Consider the following 20,078-nt stretch of genomic DNA (forward strand, 5'->3'; position numbering starts at 1 on the left):
ACACGGAGTCAGTTCTTCAGATGTTTTCACTTTATACTAGGGAATACCCATGTATCATACTTCTCATTCTGTGCATATAATTTCCAAAGATTCGAAAAAAACCCTTATGCAATCCCATAATGTAACTTCCTTATGAACTGATAATTTCTCAATTAATAAACCATGCCCAATTAATACATTTTCACTGCCACTCTAGTCCACACTATGTTTAAAAAAACAAACACCAAACCCAAAACTGTTTACCTTGCCACAGGCATGGTTCACACAAGTTAGTATCAGCTAACAACTGCCAATAATTAAAGCTGAATGGACATTTATACTCCTTTCAGTTACTATGTTTCAGATATCAACTGAAATTAAGAGTATGATGAACTGACAGATGTGTAACTAACTCAGCAGTGTGGTCCATATCAATGCCCCCAAAACCAGGCTGAAAATCCTCCACACCGCCAATCTTGTCCTTGTTGAAGCCAATGGATATTTTGCCAGGTATTTCAGTGGGGCCAAAATACCTTCTGTAGTTGACACATGTCAATAAACTCAAACTTCAACACAAGATCCTGAAATTCTACACTCAGATCAAGTTCACAGTGAAACTACTACAGGCTCCACCTGAGACAAGACTAAGATCAGCCATTACAAAAATGATCAGTCTCCTGCAATGAAGTTACAACTTTCTCCCCTGACTCCCCTCTCTTCACCACCCTTTCTTAATACTTTCAGTGAAAGAAAGGCTATTGTATTAAGTTTTGACAGCGATTTGCCCATTTGCTTTCTTTTCCTTTTCATAAGCACTCCCTTACTCAAAGTAACATTGGATATAGCTCTAGAGAATTTCAAAACTAGTGCAAGAAAGTAAATTAAAGCAATACAAGAACTTGATAGTCTATTTGTGCTAGCTATCTTAATTTTGTCTAAAACCTCAGCAATTCTCAAATAAAGCAAGAATAATACAAACACAGTAGTTGTGTTTTTTCAACAATGAAAGCAGGGGCAAACAAACATTTGAAAATAAAGATACGTATCTTCATTTAACTACATGATAGTCTTGGGAAAAAAAACATCAATTCAGGCTGGTGTTAATGGATTTACGATGGTACAACAAGGGCTTTACCCATACTGTTTATTCCAGCTTTCAAACTAGAACAGCTGCAGGTCACAATGACTGTTAGAACAGTTTATTAATCTTGCTGCTTTTCTTGTACTATAAGAAAGCAAAACATGCTTGCTTTTGTTGACAAACCCCATGTCTCTGCTGGACCAGGTATGTCACCATAAAAAACAAAAAACAACCTTTCAAGCACAGATGCAGCTTATTCCAGCAGAACTACTACAAGAAATTATGCCACCTCTCTGAACAGAATGAACTACGTTATCAGAGAGGCTCTTATGCCTGGACTGTATCTATTGCTTAGACAGGGATGACACACTTTCACACCCTCACTGCTACATCTACGCTAAAAAGCGCCAGCCATTAGACTTATCACAAGCCTAATGCAGCATAAAAAGGCATGATCATTGACCATTACAGCCACATTATACCATGTAACGGCAGTTATGCAGATAGAACTTTCCTGGAACTGATGTGGAAGTACACCAGCAAAACTCTGAAAATACAGCTAGAGTACAATGAATACCCAAGTAGCATACCAACACATCCCCACCTGCAAAGCTCCAGCTCTAGACTACCAACCTACCTCTGTTGCAAAACTTCACAGATACAGACAGGGTCCTTGGAAGAAACTGGAAATGCAGCTTATACTAGCAGGACTTCGGGGGTTTATGATCAGTTAATTAAACAATTAAGCTAAATAGATAAACTCTACTGGAAAAGGACACTTGGTGGGGGCAGGAAAACTGCATATCTATAAGGCAATGTAAGTATTTAGCTACAGTAGAACCATCTCTGTCAAGGGCACAGCTATGTAGCACTGACCTCACCTAAGGCTACACATATACTGAAAGTACTATCAAGAATACAGGTATAATATACAGGGCAAGTGCTCAACGTATGAACAAAGTAAGAAACTTAAAATGCAGGAGTACCACACACTAGTGAATAAGCCAAGGTGCACCAATGGAAGTGCAACCAGACTAGTGTATCGACTTGGTGAGCTGCACTCCTCCATCGATGTAAACAAGCTATGCAAACTACAAAGTACTACTTGCAACAATGACAAAAAGAAGAATCTCTTCAGCTCAGACACAGCCAAAGAAATAAATCTACAAAGAACAGATGTAGTCTATTTCACTACTAGCCACCGAAGATGTCAACTCAAGATGAGAATACATTTTGCTTTAATGCAACCAGGTCAGAAGACACGTAGTAATTTGGCAAGTATTATGCCCCGAGAGAATATAAACTGGTCATTTTTATCCCATTTTTGTCATTTCTTCATTATCTTCACAAATTAATGAAAAAAGCCACACAATCTGCCAGACATTAGGAAAGTTTTATTGTACAGAAATACACTACACAGTAAAAAAAAAATTTGCTATCTTAATCCCAGGACTAAATTGCAAAATAATCACTTCGAGAAAATCTGAATTTCATGTACTAGTAAGATTTCTGAAATGTGAACAAATACTGTACTCCATACTCCATAGATTTTTGAACTGAAGTTTTAGGAGGTGCATTTTTTAAAAAGCTAAAACATTAACGAAGTTGTCCCCATTAAAGTCTTTAGAAAAGAGTTTCTATACAGACATATTTTTAGTATACTCCAAGCAATAAAACTGCATAGTTTAAAATGTCATTTAAAACCCTTCAACACCAACAGGCAAAGAATTTAAACAGCCTCAAAAGCAATCCCAAATTTTAAAAACATCTCCCACTTCCTCCAGGAATGAGCAAGAGGCTCTCCTCTGATCTGTCAAAAAACATAAAATGAAGAACTAAACAAGGATTCCACAGCCCTTAGCGTGCGCAGCATGGCTTGGTCTGGCTGCATGCTTGCTGTCCCTGAATACAGATGTTGGTATTCAACTCAAGCCTCATGAGCACTGATCAGATTACACAGAAACGTAGGAACACCACAAGCAAACAAAAGGAAGTTTTGATCAAAAAACAGGAGACCATTTCAACACTCTCCCTAAAACCAGCATCAAAACAAAAGCTGAAAAAGCGTATTAAAGTGGAGCTGTCAAATTTGAATAATTTGGACCGGTAAAAACCTGGAAAGATGCTAGTCCACCCGCTCAAAAATAATTACCAAGAGAGTAACAGAAACGAAATTAGTTAACTACCCACCCACCAAAAAGTTACTTGTCCTTGTCTTTTTACAAGCATTTTTGAAGGTGTTAAAGGCTCTTCAATGAAGATTACCTTATGTGCTACACCAGAACATTTTGGGGTGGGGGTGTTCTTTTTTAATGACATGGTGTACTTTTGGGTCATCTCTTCAACAGAAGAGGCCACTCTTTCACGTACTGTTTCTTCCTACACCACGAATGCATCTCATGTCAAGAAACACGTTATTTCAGAAACACGAAAACAAGCTCTGAAGTGATGTTGACAGGCCTCAAGCTGGGAGCCCAGGCCTCTCTGAACCAAGCCAGTTCAGCCCCTCACAGGATGATGGCCCTGAGCAGCCAGGCGATGGGGGCAGCCAGGCGACGGGGGCAGCAGCTCAGAGCGAGCGGCTGACGGGGCCGCTCCCGAGAGCGCCCATGCCCAAAGCAATCCGCCCTCTGCTCCCCGCACACACGCCAACAAATCCTTCACCCCCGTTCCCCATAGCGCACACAGAAGAAACCCCTTACAGATATTTCTTAAAGAAAGAAAGAGAAGGGGCGGGGAGGGGAGCAAGCAGCTTCGGGTATGTCGGGGAGAGGCTCTCCAGCCCCGCGTAACGCTTCCGAGACAGAAAGAGAAATGGCCCGAGCGTGGCGCGACGGCAACGCCCCACACGGCGCGGCGACAACAGAAAGGACCTTAAAATGGCGCCCGTGGGGGAGGAGAGTCAGAGCGAAACTGCGCAACAAACGCTGGCAGGAAGCCAGACAGCGCCATCTTCCCCGCTCTCGCCCACTCGCACCGAGCGCCGCACCGCAAACGCCGGCTGCCGAGCTCGGGGCACGGCCGGGCGGCCTCCGCGGGACCCCTTCCCTCTCCCGCGGCTCCTGCTGCGCCCCGGCCTGCCGGGCCCCAGGGCGAGAGAGCGGGCAAGAGCCAAGGCCTCCACATCGCTTCCCTTCCCCCTCTGATTATTTTAGTAACAGTTCTAAATAAACATTAAAGGTGCCCTCTGTACGGCGTTTAATTTTAACATCACTACGTCTGCTATCTGCCACAAGCTGTAAGTGAATTTTGCAATTATTAACAAAAGCAAATTGTAACTTAAGTACTGAAGCCCCCCCCATAAGCCAATAAATGTGAATTGTGAGGATTTCACGGCATCCCCTCCACAACCGACTACTATTTCAAGCCACAAGTAAAAACTATTTATAAAACATTGCTTCTTTTAAAGAAAATAATCCCATCAGCACAAAGGATCAGATTCACATCCACTCCACAGCAAAGCGAAACGGGTTACTCCAGAAAGAGACGGTTTATTGTTACGTTTTAAAAAGAAGAGTTACAGTTGAATATTCTCTCCAAAAGGAAAAAAAAAAGGGGGGGGGGGGGGGGGACACGACAAAAAAAACCCCAAAAAAACCTCCCACAGCGGCAAACTTAGTCCCGAAAAGGAGAAAAAAGCGCATTAGCCCAAACCTACCGCCCGAGCATTTCGCACACCCACAAAAAGCAGCACCGTTTCCATTCCTTGGTTAAAAGCAGGAGACACGGAGCAATTCGGAGGAAATTGCAAATAAAGAACCAAACAAATCAAATCAAATCTAGTGGCGACACCGAAAACGAGGAAATGAGTGAAAAATAAATCCCCAGAAGGCACAAATCTGAGACACAAACTCAAAGAAATTACAAGGTTAGGGTGGTGGCGAGTGGACGGGGGGAAGGAAAAAATCAAGCCAGGAGTGAAAAAGGAAAAAAGAGAAGAAAAATTCTTCCCAGCTCCACAGCCAGGAGAGAGACGAAGTGTCTCCATTTTCCCGACGAGGAGGAAGAAAGAGTGTTTCACAGACTACAGAGCTTTAGAGAAAAGCAAAGAAACGAGGGGGGAAAAAAAAGAGGGAGGAGATTTGAAAAGATTATTTTTCTTTCTCCCTCACACACTCTCTCTATCCCCCTCTCTCCCTCTCACTCTCTCTCTCACACTCACACATACACACACACACTCGCTCTCCCTCCTCTCCTCTTTCCATCCCTCTCTTGATGGCCATCAAGGGGGCGGAAAATAAAAAAAAAAAAAAAAAAAAGACAACAACAACAACTAATTTTAAACCGGCTCAATCAATGAGTCATTAAAAGAGATTTTTCTTCCCTCCTCTCCTAAATTTGCATGGCATCAGCAAGAAAAAAAAACCCACCCCAAACCTCTCCCCTCTCTGCAGCTATCAGCCTGGACCTGAAACCTTATCTCTCCCTTCTACACCCCCACCACCACCACCACCACCACCCCCCGCCTTTATTTTAAGAAACAACTTTTTTTTTTTTTTTTAAGTGCCCTCAGCAGCCACCACCACCAGCCTCGCGGAAAAAAAAATAATATAGTTCATTTCCATGTGAATCCACATCTGCCCAAACAACAGCCACCCACAAAATATCCCTCTTCTTCCTCCTCGTCTCCCCTCTCGCTCGCTCGCTCTCTCTCTAGATATATATTTATATACATAGCCCCAGAGCCAATAGCTCTCTGGGCTGAAACCTAATATCCTGGTTTTGGCAACTCCTGGTTGTTAATTTGCTCCTCTTTCTTTTCTGTCTGTCTGGAGATAGATTTCCCCCCTCTCTTTTCCCTCCCCGAAGGAAGGGAGGAAGGAGGTTGTGTGTTTTTTTTTTCCTTGAAATTTTTATCACAAAATTATAATACACTCAAAGGGAAACTCACCGTCATGAAAAAGCAGTGCCTTGTCAACGGGGTTTCTTCGCCATCACATCAGGGGCTGGCAGTGTAAGAGAGAGAGAGGGAGAGCGAGAGAGCGAGGGAGGGAGGGGGGAGAGCGAGCGAGCGAGAGAGGGGGAAAGAGAAAGAGAGCGAGAGAGGAGAGCGCGGCACGGCGCGGCGCGGCACGGCACGGCCCCGCACGGCACGGCGCGGCGCGGCGCGGCACGGCACCCGGGGCCCGGCCGGGCGCTCCGCCGGGACACAGTGCCGCAGCCCGGCGCCGGCCACACGCACCGCCGCCCTGGCATGATGAGTCCCCAGCTCCGGCGCGATCCCCGCTTCGCCTTTTTTACAGTCAGTCCCTTTAAAAAGTTTAACTGCCTTTTTTTTTTTTTTTTTTTTTTTTGTGAGAAAGCTGCAGGTCAGGATATCTGTAAGTGCCTGAGCCGTTTACTTTCGGTTAAAAGTTGGGGTGTGTTTTGGGTGACAGAAAGGTAAAAAAAAATAAAGTTTTTTTCCCACGAAGAACGTTCATTTTAACAGCTTGGCTGGTCTTGACACTGAAGTTGCAAACCACTTACACACTTGGGGTGGGCGGGGGCTCCCCAGAAAAAGGTCACCTTGAAAAAGACAAGATCCTCTTACAGGTTGCAGTATTTTTAGATGCATTATTTTTCTTACGACCGTTGGTCAAAACACATGCCGTGAATTTCAGCTGCTTATACAAAGTTTTGGGTAACCTAAAAACGCTAATTTGAAGTCAAAGCATGTAGCACCGAGAGCTCACTGACACTTCTACAATTCATTTTGGCTAAAAGCATTAATATAATAATTCTGTTCAAAGCTTTTTGGTTATACAAAACTAACAATACTCACTTTCTTCATTCAAAATTAATTTTAAAAATCTTTATTCAGGTGATTCACAGAAGCCTAGTTTATTTAAAACAAAACCATTTTGATTGAAATCAGAGCTTGATTCTTAGCATGTAGAAATATGAATGGTACTGCTTTTAAAACAAGAAATCTCTTTCAGACCCTTTTTCTGCCAGTAATCGTAATTCCCAAGGACTTGCACACAGCAGCCTTTTCTATTTTTTCCTAAGAAAACATAACTTTGTTAAAATTCCTTAGAGACAAGGAATTAGTAGCGCATTCTTTATTAGCTTCACAGCTCGAAAAAACACAAAGTTTTTAGAGTTTAAATACAATTACATGAAAACTGTTATGGCCAGTGTACTGAGTGGACCTTCTCAAAGAAGCTGGCCAGATTTTTTGTATTTTAAAAAAAAGTCAGCATTGTTTTCAATTAGAATCTGGTTATGTTATTTTTTAAGTGATCAACCGATTCATATTATAATATGGGAAACAAAGGTTAAGCCTGATTCCAAACCTTCGCCAAAGCCAAGACTCGCCCACAATTCCCGTTTATATGCATGCCCACAGCAGAAAATTTAGGTGAAGTTTCAAATCACTCCCTAAATGGCAATGCTGGGCCCTGGCAAACAGGCCTTAGCATGAGTCCTACAGATCCTTTATGCAGTCCAGGCATATGGAACACAAGCATGGTGCTGCCTAGCACATCAGCCAATATATTAACTTCACTTTTTGTAAGTACAGTACGGACCTGAACAACCAACCATATGGATGTGTCAAAGAGCTCAGGGCCCTAATTGCTATTATAGCCTATACTCCTGACACTAGCATTAGAAAAACCAACAAGGTCAAATGCAAGGTCCCTAACTTCAGCAAATGCTTCAAGGGGCCAGACTCTGCCCTGAACTGAAGCATGGAAGCCTACATGGCATCACTGGCTTCAGAGAACATTGCTCAAGTAATAACTTGTGAGCTGGAGGGGCACCATGAGCGTTCTTCTGATTTGGTTAACAGGAAGGAACTGTGCTGCAGAGGTTGCGAGGCAGAACATCTGATCAGTACGTTATTATTCTCCCAGTCCTACAGAAACCACAAATAGGAAGCAGGCAATACAAAGAAGGAATAGGAGGAAAGAGGACAAATGATTTAGAATAGTCTGCCTTATCATAAGAAACACAAGGAAGCCTATGTAAATTGTCCATGAATGTACCATAATTTACGCTTACTTTCCCTGAAGGATGTTTCTCAGCAGCACTGGAGATAACCTTGCTAAGCAGGGACAGAACAAAAAGGAAAGGAGAGCTAACATCTATACAATGAAGCGCCCTGAAGCAACTGGATTTCTCCAGATCTAAACAAGTCAATGAGTTTAACAATGAAAACCCTTTACATTGTCACTGAGTGGACAAACCCAAACCAGAACACACTGTACCCGCTGCAAAAGTAAATCTGTGTATGTTTCTATATTAACTGTATCTGTTAAGAAACAAAACTGGCTCAGGTAAAAACGGTTACTTAAATAATCAAGGGTTGGATGTGACTTTATAGGTCAGATTGAAGTACACGCTTAATGTTACCTTCAATAGTAAGAAGTTTGAAGGCAGTCTTCAGCTGTAGTGTTATCACTTTCTGGTGTATTACAGAATTTTCCAGACCATGTTTGTAAAGAAATACTGCTTTTTGCCGTAAGGTACTCGTGCTTTTTTAAGAGGATCACATGGTGTTTCTGAACTGAATGTCATTGCCCCAGGAGGTTGCCCCTCTTCTCACTGCCTTACTGCATTAACACAAAAGACCCTAATATGTCAAAATTCTACCCCAAGGTCACCTGCCGACAGCTGTTCCCCTCAACCAGTCCTATTCTCCAAATTAAATACAATGCACATTCGGTTGCTGTCTCTCCTTAGCTTCCTCAATCACATTCATTCATTTTCTCATTGATTTTCCTGTAGCAGCTTCAGAAGGAGTAAGGGGAAATAAGCATGAAAGGCAAGGCAAGACCAGTGTCAAAAAGGAATAGCAGAAATCTTGAGAAGACAGACGTTGGCATAATAATTCTTAAGAATAGCTACTGGGAACATCATGCGCACCCATCACACAACATACTACTTGGCTATATTTTGACATCAGCTGTCAAACTGTGACCATGCTATTTAACAACTACCACTCTCATAGGTGTTCAGAGACACCAAATGACATTTGGAGTGAGCTAAGACACGTAGCCCTGAAATGTCAGATTGCGGAGAAGTGAAAACTAGGCTTAGATATTGAGACGATGAAAATAAGGGGGTACAAAACACCCTCCCCATTCATTCTGTCTCCATGTTTCTCCTAGATCAAGTAACTTTATTATTACTCAGCCCAGTTTTCCAGGTCTGCCTCGCAAGCATTCTAATTCTTGTGCAATTAATTATAAATTAGTACCCCAAAAGAAGATCAAGCAGCAGCAGATTCATAAGAAAGAATTTAGGGACTAAGCTATTTGCATTAAAGGGATTAACGCCACAGACATCCCAATATTCTTGAGTGAAAAGTAGTTTTGTAACCTCAACTCGCTGCATTCTGAGGTATATTGGATGGAAAAGAACACCATTTACTCCACTGCAGCCTTGCTCCCTCAGACAGAGTGCTGCAGCTCTATTGATGGTACTTCTCCCTCCCATGCTTCTTTCTCTCTCCATCCCTTAACATGTTTCTTGTGTCAGCTTATCACCAGGCACACCATTTATCCAACTACATACTGCTTTCTTAATTACTAATTTAGATAAGAATAAATAACTCTTAAGCTTGAAGGCACAGAAACAAACAGGTCAACATTAAAAGGTACAAGCACTAGAAAGATGGAGAGGTCACAACACTCGAAAAGTACGGCACTCAAATACAGTGGCATGACAGGAGACAAGGTCTTTAACTTGGAATATAAATGCAACATACCACATTAAAAATTCAGTTCAATATCCATATCAACTGCAAATTTTGAATAGTTGCCACCAATACTTTGATAAATCACCTGTAAAAATCTCCTAAAAGTTACAAATTTCAGCTTGATACCATGACTGACTTACACAAAACAGTACTTACAGAAGCAGGGTCATAACTGCATGATGTAATTTAGGAAGCTGTATCACTCCAGTATCAATCATCATACCAAACATAGGACTATCTAACCAATATGTACCTTAAGGAGTGATTGTTTAGGACGTTGGTAGTAAGAGGAGGTAATGAAGAGCGAACCTCAGAACAAGAGATTTACACCAATACTAGAAGGCAGACAGGTTTCTATGAGTGGACATGGTGTGAAGGCCAACAGGGCTGTTCTGTGATGAATCCGAAGAACAGATTTTGGAGAACTGTGGTTTTCTGAGATGTGGATCTGGTCCATGGAGAACAATCAAGTAAAACCAGAGAAAATGTGGTGACTGGTCCTCCCATTGAAACAAAAGACAATGCAAAATTATTACTGGAACAGACCAAGATAAACGGTATCATGCTCTAGGTTGTTTAAATAGTCTCTCATATTCTTCAGCTTAGAGTACCTTAAAAAGGAGAATTAAGTTTGAAAGATTAATAGCTCTCATTTCCAATTTAGAGTAATATTAAGATACTAAGCCACTGAAATGTATTGGAAAAACACACCTCTGGAGACAGAACTTTACTATGGTATCTGGAAAAATCATCTTCAACAACTAACAATGCCAAAATGTATATAAGAAAATTAAACAAAAAAATATGGCAGAAATTGGGAGAAGCTTCTATAATATGCACAGTTAATGTGGTTAGCATAGATGAATGGGGGGAAAAAATCAGCTAAGTGAGGATACAGAAATACAGGAGTATGTTAATGAGTAGATGGACAAAAGTTTTTGTTTTTTTTTTTTTAAAAGAAGTAGCAATTAAAAACAGTAGCCAGGCAACGAAACTAACAAAAGGACCGTTCCAAATGCAGCTGGGGTTCTGTGAAGTATTTTAAAAAAAAAATCAAATAAATACTAATAGAAGGAACCTAAGCAAAAAATGGAGGCCTGAAACATGAAACAAGGTGTTACAGGGATAATAGAAACACAGTGGAATGGTAAGCGTTCCACTGCAACCAAAAGCATTCATGTTCAGAAAAGAAACACAAACGTACTAAGCCATACTTGGACAAGACAAAATGGAGGAACAGAAGAGACATTTTGAATAAAGCAGCAAGTCACAGCTTTTGAGAAAGAATGGTTTTACTTGGGTATTCCTGGGACCCTACTAGAAACCAGCTGGTTAAGATCTGGATATGAATAAAGACTGCTGTAAAATAAATCTTAGTATTATCGCTAGAAAGTGTATCAATTTGAATGGAATTTATTCTCTCGGATTTAGACTAAAGAACAAATGCTAATAATAACAAGAGGCAGTCCTCCTTCAAAATGATTGCTGACAGATTTTTTCGTAAGATGAGTAAAAGGCAAAGAGAATATGGTTTGTTAACTAATGAATATAATACAGGAGAGCTAACAGAGAATCAGTAAACTTGGATACAATGACTTCGAGTTAATTATATTTAAATTATTCAGAAAAATAAATTTAATATGTTTGCAATTAAGATTCACAATTCCAAAACTGAAAACTTTGATATACTGTTGAACCTAGGTGATCCATTGAACTGGCTAGTCCAATAACCAAACATGGTTTCCTGAAATGCCTTAAAATTGGTAAAAGCACCTGAAGTCTAAAGGCACTGAAAAAATCTCTTAGGAATTCTAGAACTAATAGAATAAGTACCTCAAAGGGAGAGTCCATAAGACAGCATCTGTAGCTTACATACTGGTCTTTGGAATTTAACTTAATGTCAATTAGCAAGTTAGGATTCTAAATACCAGTTAGCAGCTAGACCTGAGCTAAACCTAAGTGCACTTCCACTCTTGAGCTTTTGTGTGTGGTATATGTGGGCCTTGCTTTATTAATCTTGAAGCGCCTCTTGTCATAAAATGTTATGCTTTGAAGTCTGTCCTTGGTTTTGGAGAGTAACTCATTTTCATAGAAATAAATTTGTTTCTCCATCTTTGTCACTGGAAATACCAGGTCCTCGGAAAGGACCAGCTCACACTGGTTTCAAAACAAGTGAACCTTGACTGGTTGGAATATAATTAGTAACTTAAGCATTCCCAAGGATTGCATTTCAAAGCTTTTGCATTACTCAGAGCAATTAAGATGCACCAAGTAAGTTTTATAGTTTTAGCTCTAACTCTCTAATTAGTAATTAAAAAACACACATATTTTACATTGTCTTGCCTTTCCATATGGCCAAATAGATAAAGCACAACATTTTAGTCCAAAAAGCTTTTTTAAAAACAATCAGTATGCCAAACTTAAAGGAATTTACTTTTTTCCCAAGAAAAGAACAGAGATAGTGACTTGACAGTCAGTTTTACTGAAACCCCATTCCACCGTGAAAAATGTACAGTCTACAGTACCTTAAATGAACTGTAATACAGCTTGCATCTGTACTGCCTGATCACCGTGCCAGAGGAGTTCAAAGAGCGCTTACTAAAGCCAGCTGTAGAATACAATGCTTGTGCAAGCCACTGAAGTACCTACTTTGTAGCCAGAAGTAATTACATTCATTTGCTAATCTCTCCTGGAGAAACTCAGTCTAACTGGCAGAGATCACATCTATCAGATAAGAGCTCCACACAAGAGACATGGATTGCTGCTTTTCTTGAAGACACACCTAAAAGACAAAATAGCATTTTTGTGTGCAACGGTCCAATGTACATACATTACACGCTTTGGAATACAAAATGTCAGTGTTGGGAATATGTACCAACAATAAGGAATAACTGTATTTACTTCCTTCCTTTGCTTTAGAGAGTGCAAATCTACATTTTGAGATCACACCACAACTATGAGGTTCTTGACTTCCACAAGCCCAGGAACCTCGGGTTTAACAATCCACTACTGCGAGGCCAGACAGCCAGTTGCTTCTGTGGATCTCACTTCTACTGCCCACTCTTATTAAAATAATGATGGAATGAGACAGGATCTTGAAGCTTCACCTGAATTATGCAATACATCTCACCTCAAAAAGCTGAGTTAATGCTGTTGAGCTAGTTTAAGTCAGTACAAAATGTTTTAGGTAGATAGCATTCAAAAGCAATAAACAGAGCTTATGTTTCGGAGTTTCACAGCACTAGATCCAAGTAAGCAAGTGCAACCTGCGACTTCACATAAAACAAATGACACTGCACAGTCCAAGCAACCAGCAAAAGGTCTTACTGAAATGACTGCTATCTGCTTTAAACCCAGAGAGGAACTAAAGCACGTCTGGGCCAGGGGGGACGGGGAACAGAAAAAAATTATAGCACGGGCAGAACTATATACCTTACTTCTATCGAATATCCTCAAACAGCTAAACTACTTGTTGCAGCTTACCAAAATGAGTCCAAGCCTGAGCTAGAAGGCTTACATTTTATCCAGGTGGTTACTGCTTGGGATATTTTAAGTCTTCCATTCTGTATGGCTTATAATGGAGCACACTAGGCAGCTTTGAAACACAGAAGTTGCTGCCAGCAAATTCAGGAAGAAAATTGTCAGTCTTTGTATTATCACAATATATATATATATATACACACACCAGTATCAATTATACCAAAACCTCAGATTGTAAGTGTGGAAAGCAATTTTGGAACATCAAAATGAGAGAGTTGGAAGAATTTTACTTCTCCCTTTTTAGTTTTTCATTATGGTCATACACTTCAGCTTCTTGTATCTGGGGTTACTTTGCTTCTAACTTAAACCTCCAACCACCTCTAGAAAAAACAATTTAGAACACCTAGCTTTCTAAGTGCCCAAACGCAATAAAAAGTTACCATTATACTGCAGCATAAAATATTTAACATATATTTTGAGCTGTGCACACTAGTATTTTTTTGTAATCTTTTCATACATAAAGTTGTTTTACCCACTGCAGTACATCTGCCAGGTCACATCTGTATAACAATACCAAAGCCATATTTTGATAACATTTGTGCATACTGCAAAGCAGCAAAAGCCTGTTTCTGTCAATATTCTCATGCATGGGATAAGCACTCACTGTTACTATCTGTATTACCTACACTCATAGTGGGAGCGTAAGGCAAAAAAGCATGCTATATAAAATGAATCTTTCTATGAAACAAGAAGGAAATAAGGATTTATTTATTTCTTACAGTGAAATAATTGCATCATATTCCTGCCTAACGTACCATTACTGCAATTACTGCAGGAGTGGACTTGGCTATTTATTAGCAAAATTGCCTAAGACTTACTAAATGCCTCATTTAAACACATTGGTAGGGAAAAAGAAATCAAGCAAGACTATTTCAAGGTATTGCTCCTTTTTCACGATGAAGCATTCTCCCTTTCTACAAGGTAAGAGGTTTTAATTTTTAAGACTCAAAATCTGATGTTGTAGAAGCAAAATTCTGGATACATTAACATTGCAGATAGAGCGTAACGTTACCCATCCATCCTGCTGCCCTGCACCTAACCTACTCTGGCATACTACTGTTGTACAACAATCCCTTGAAATCCCCCAATTTTATATTGTAACAGCTATAAGGAGAGAATATTATGTGGTTTAGTGCAAGTCTTTTATGTGTTACAAGGATTAAAGGCATTTCACTGCCTTTCTTCTGTCATCCTAATTGGGCTGGCATGATTATATATAAGGTTCAGGTACTTCCTACCCTCGAACGATGTTATGTCTTAACACAGAAATTAAACCGTATTTCCCAGGAAACAGAAAACAATGGCTACTTTCAAAGGCTCACCTGAAGTAGTGTAACAATCCATGCTTTCAGACAGGAACATTACACAGAATACTCACGCTATCACCAAATAGAGAACGGTAAATTCAGAATGTCTACTTTGGGTTTACCACCTTTTGGTTTCAATGGATAGTTTTAGGTCCTGTGTTAACTTATTATAGGTAACTGAAATGCCGAGGGAAGGGAAATGGTATTCTTAGAACTGGACAGGAATTTAAATTTATTTTCCTGTGTTTCTAAAAGGAGTGCTTTGTGTTAACTTCCTTTGCAAAAATTAATGTTCCATGGAATAGAAAAGCTCTTCACAAAAAAATACATCAGAAGAGCAGTCACTTTTCTGCTCTGTAGCCAAGTGTACTTCATTTCTAGTTCCTGCTGTAGATTTACTTAGAACACATCTCAAATTAAAAAAAACTTAAAACATGTAAAGCAAGCCTTCCTTGTCATGCTTCCACATGGGCCTCTGCGGATTCCCCACACAGACCTCTCCCGGGCACAGCCACCGTCTGGCACTGCTGTCGCCTCTTCCCTCAAGAACTGAACCCTCTTCTGGAAGGAAACAATAAATCAACCCGTCATCTCAACCCAGCCCGCCTGGCAGCACCTCCGCAGCTGCCCGCGGGTACCGACAGCCCTTTTCACCACCGCGGAAGAGGACAGCGGCAGGGCAGGCTCACGGGAGCCCCGCGCTTACAGAGCCTGCCGAAGGCACCGGCCCCGCAGGCGGCCGCAGCCCCGCGCCCACCCGGCCCGGGGGCAGCGGGCACCACGCCGGGCCACGGGGCGGGCAGCCGGCGCCCACGGCAGACACGCCCGGCTGAGGCAGGGCCCGCGCGGCCCGCCCGTATTTTTAACGGCGGGCGGAGAACCGCCACCCGCAGCCCGCCTGAGGTAGCCGCCCGCCCCGCCCGGGCCCCGCCGCGGAGCCGCCCTGCCCCAAGCCCCGCGGCGGGGAGACGGCGCCCCCGGCCCGGCTCTGGCTCCGCCGCCTGTAGGACGGGCCGCGAGGTGCCGGGGCCGCCCTCAGGACCAACGGCCCAACTGCCGGCGCGGCCTGGGGGAAGAAGGAGCAGGGACTTACGCGCGGACGCGCACGGCGGGGAGGGCGGGGGGTTATTTACAGGGCGGCTGCTAATTTGGGAAGCGGGCTAACGCGGCGCGCGGCACCTGCCGCCAGCACTCACCCCATCCCGCGGAGAGGCGCCGGCCCCTTTAAAACCACAGGAGACCCCTCCCTCCGGCCCTCCTTTCCTCCCCTCCCGCTGCAGCCCCCCAGCCCGCCAATCGGCGGCGGCGACGCAACCGGGGCTGCTGGCAGCCAATCAGCGGGCCGCTTAGTGACCGGAGGGGAAGCGAGGAGGCAAGATGGAGGCAGCGGGAGAGGCGGCGGTGCCCGGCGAGCAGCTGCGGGCGCCGGCCGCCTTCGTGGCTCCCCTGCAGCCCGAGGTGGCCGCCGTCGCGGTGCTGCCGGAGCGGCTGCAGCGGCGGGAAGCGGAGCGGCAGCAGGGCGTGGAGCGGCAGCGGCAGAAGAAGGAGGCGCAGGTGGTGAAGGAGGAGCGGAGCGAGTTCTTCGTCGCAGCCTTCGCCCGGGAGCGGGAGGCCGTGGAGGCGCTGCTGGCGGCGGGGCCGCTGGAGGAGGCGGCCGCCCGCCTGCAAGGGCTGCAGAAGCTGCTGACCGAGAGCGTGCGGTTCCTGGCGCCCTACGAGGTGCGGCAAGGGCAGGAGGCCGTGGCGCGGCTGCAGGGGGACCTGGCGGCCCGGCGCCAGCAGCTACAGCCCAAGAAGAAATTCGCTTTCCGGGCCCTGAAGAAAGAAGCAGCTCCGGGCAGCGAGCCGCGCCCCGCCGAGCCCGCCTGGCCTGCCGCCGCCGCGCCGCCCCCCCGCCCCGGGACCGCCGAAGGGGAGCCGAGCGGGCCGCCGCTGTGCGGGTTCAGCGGCGCCCAGGGCCAGGAGCTGGAGCTCGGCCCCACCGAGCTGCTGCAGCGCGACGTGGTGCTGTCCGAGCTGCGCGGCTGCCGGGTGCGGCTCCGCGGCAACGCCAACACGCTGCGGGTGCGGGACTGCCGGGACTGCACCGTGCTCTGCGGGCCCGTTTCCACCTCCGTGCTGGTGGACGGCTGCAGCGAGTGTGTCCTGGTGCTGGCCTGCCAGCAGCTCCGCACCCATCGCACCCGCGACAGCCGCTTCTACGTGCAGGTGACCAGCCGCGCCATAATCGAGGACTGCACTAAAGTCTTCTTCGCCCCCTACGCGTGGAGCTACCCTGGTATCGAGAGAGATTTCGAGTCTTCTGGGCTGGACAGAAACAGAAACAACTGGAACCTGGTGGATGACTTTGACTGGCTGGCAACTGACAAGCCTTCGCCCAACTGGAGCCTGATCCCCGAGCAGGAAAGAGTCAGTTGCTGGGACTGACTGCAGAGGCAGCTCGGCGCAGAGCGAGAAATCCTGGTGTAAACGTATTGATTCATAAACTGTGGGACTTCATCCCCAGTATGCCATTAAATGATTCTATTCGATATTTAAATTGTGAATTACAGTGTATGACTGGATTTTTTTAATTGAAGAATACCAGTCAAATAATAGTTTACTGTTCTTACACAAGTTGCTGCTATAATCTTTATGTATCACTGTGGAATTTGCCAATTACTACAGTACCTCGTTGCTGAGTTTTTCAGATCAAGGTGGGGGAAGGGGCACCGATACGCAAACGACAGTGAGCCTCTATTAGAACTGGTTTGCTGCTTTCTGTCATCTGGGCAGAACCTGAAATTACCTGCCAGTAGTACAAGCTAAGATGGCATGGAAAGATCAAATACCAAACTTCTCATTTTTTTGTAGTTCTCTAGTTGCAGACAGCAGTGCGCTATATCTTATGGGGAGCATGGGAGAAGAGGACTCATGAGGTAATGGGGACAAAAAGTTAGTTTAAAGGAGTTTGTAAACTGAACAGTTCAGCAGACTGAGGTGAATCCTAGGCTATGATAAAATTGTGAGCTGGGTTCTGTTCATATGGGTAAAATTTGTAAGTTGTCTTTATTTCAAGTGAGAAGTCTGAAGGAAAAGGAGTCTCCTAATGAACATTTAGTGCTCTCCTAATATATTTGATTGAAGTTAACAAATCTATAAAGGCTGTATAAATACTAAACCTTCACAATCTGAAAAGATGTGAAAGGATGCTCCTGTAAACACTTTTAACTTGAGATGGATAAAATAAGTGCTTTGTGTATACTTCTGAAGGTGTACAGTAAGCGCTCAAAGTATTACAGAATGTGACTGCTCTACTGCAGTCTGAAACTTCAGGGGAGAGATGTTCTGTTACATCCTACTAGCTATTTTATCTGTCTACCAAACAACAGACTTTGTGGTTCTATGATCTTTATTTACAGCACCCTGCTGCTGCGTAAGTGCGGTGTTGACAGAGGGAGTCAGTAAAATGGGAAGATGAGGTGCTGTATTCCAGTTCTGAAATTGCATGTTGTCGTGCATAAAGTGCACAGTGAGTTAAGCCCTATTTCTTCAGTCCTGCTAAATGAAAAAGAAAAAAAAAGTAGCAGCCTTACAGAATAGTAGTTTTACAATGGCCTGTTAGTGGTGGTGAAGCAACCGCTATCTGTACATCAAGTATACATAGTAGTTCTAAGCTTCCAAAACCATTCCTTAGCTTGTAATATTTTGTAAGAAAGCATGGTTTATCTTGCCTAAGAATCAGCTTAGAGTTCTATTTTAAAACTACAAAATATTTATATGGCCCTACCATCATATATGTGCCTCTAACAGAAAATGCATACTAGCTAAACTGTCAATAACTGCATCATTGCCACGAGAAGTACTTGAGATTTCACTTGAGTCTTGACTGGTTTTGACCAGAGAAACCTTTTATCCAAGTTGTTTTCAGCATGTTTAATTTAAAAGGGGAGGGGGAAAAGGGAATTTTTGTATGTTCTTCACAACTTTCAGTTTTGTTTACTTCTGTTAATGTATACTTTTTGACTGAATTGGATTTTGCATTTCATATATTTGTTTTGAATTGTTTCTTCTTTGCCTTGACAGCATCATAAAATTATTTAAAGAAAAGACCCTTAGTCTTGCTTTAACATACATAATTTTTAATACCTATTGTTAAAGGGATGCGATCAGATGAGGCTCTCGCGTATCTTAATTTTAACACATCCATCTTAGTACAGAACTTGATTTTGCAGTTAATCTTTCTTCTCCACGTATCCTGGTAATGATGAATCAATCCCTTTAGCATCCCCTAGTCCTGGGACTGCAGATGGTTCAGCCTGTAAGAACTACAGAAATGCCTTTGTTCTGCTAGCCAAAAGCTATAAACATTGTCATTTTCTAAGTATGTTGATGGACATCGGCAAATCTAGAAATGGAGAGACTACCACTAGGCTGTTGTGTCTCACAGATGTGCACTTCTTGATGCACTTCAAACTGGCATGTAAGTGCGTTCCTGTATTAGCTGTTGGTCCATAGCACGCAGCATTGCTTGAATAAACAGTGTTAATCAAAACAAGGACATTTAAACTTCAATTTCAGTCTGAAAATGCTTCCTTAGTGACATTTTTCAGAGATCAGTTATTGATACCCCAGTCCCTAATGTTTTCTTTCCTCCAAGTACTTAACTTTTGTCAAACCAAAATGATAGGTTAGGAACATGACTTCAGAGGAGGCTGCTAAAGAAGTTCCAGACAATTACTTTCCCTTAAAGATTTATCATTACCTTTGTAATACAAAACAAGTAATTGAATCTTGGGCTCAAGCATGATGTGAAACAAGAAAATTCAGTCTGAGAACAGCAAGTCTGGAAGAGTTTGGTCAGGTAAATATTTGGATGTTATTTATAGTTCTAAATACATACCTTTGTATCTATACACACACAGAGCTGCTGCTGTTTCCGTGCACCTTTTTTGAATGTTCATTTCCTAATATATATTCATAATAGGAGAAATTCAAAACTGTTTTGGAACAGAAGCATGTTCCATTCATTGTAATGTAGAATGTGAACACAAGTTACTGGAAAAGGTTTGCTAGTATATTCATAGGTTCTATCAGTACAGAAATTGCAACTTTTTCAGGTCTGGAAGAAAGAAACACTTAAGCATTTCTATCTAATTAGTTACTTTAACAACACTATAGTATGATTTTTTAGTAGAAATATGGAAGTCACAATTAGTATAAGCACTAGCAGACTCATTTGTGTATCCCAGAACATTATCTGCTGGCAGCACCAGTGCAGGCAGCCCAGCATTCTGCGTGCCGTCTGAGTGAGAGACTATTGGCCAATATTGCAAAAGAATAGTTACTCATTTGAGAATCCATTTTCCAGGCAAATCTAGTGAAAAGTGATAATTCAGATGTATTGAGAATTACATACTCATTAAGTTTTTTACAGAAGTATTTAAAACCATGATAAGAAGTATATACGTATATATATATAAATAGCTGTTTTAAGTTAGATGTA

The 20,078-nt window shown here is 42.8% G+C and overlaps 2 protein-coding genes across 5 annotated transcripts in view; one reads left to right on the forward strand and one right to left on the reverse strand.

The window, feature by feature from the left end:
* BICRAL (BRD4 interacting chromatin remodeling complex associated protein like) overlaps positions 1-15,845 on the reverse strand; it is a 45,924-nt gene extending 30,079 nt beyond the window's left edge. For 2 of the 4 annotated variants that reach the window (XM_037405855.1, XM_037405861.1), the window contains exon 1: positions 5,952-6,101. The gene's annotated coding sequence lies outside the window, so the exon portion shown is untranslated. Of the gene's footprint in view, positions 1-4,718; positions 5,515-5,951; positions 6,102-15,789 lie in introns of those variants that run through there. The other 2 variants (XM_037405856.1, XM_037405857.1) reach the window with 2 other exon arrangements.
* Positions 15,846-15,892: 47 nt separating this feature from the next.
* On the forward strand, positions 15,893-19,130 carry TBCC (tubulin folding cofactor C). Its single transcript, XM_037405865.1, has one exon. It carries the CDS (start codon positions 15,971-15,973, stop codon positions 17,018-17,020), a length of 1,050 nt encoding a protein of 349 aa, XP_037261762.1. The 5' UTR covers positions 15,893-15,970; the 3' UTR covers positions 17,021-19,130.
* The last annotated feature ends 948 nt before the right edge of the window (positions 19,131-20,078 follow it).

This window comes from Falco rusticolus, chromosome 12, assembly GCF_015220075.1.
Source record: "Falco rusticolus isolate bFalRus1 chromosome 12, bFalRus1.pri, whole genome shotgun sequence".
In the NCBI taxonomy this organism is placed as follows: Eukaryota; Metazoa; Chordata; class Aves; order Falconiformes; family Falconidae; genus Falco; species Falco rusticolus.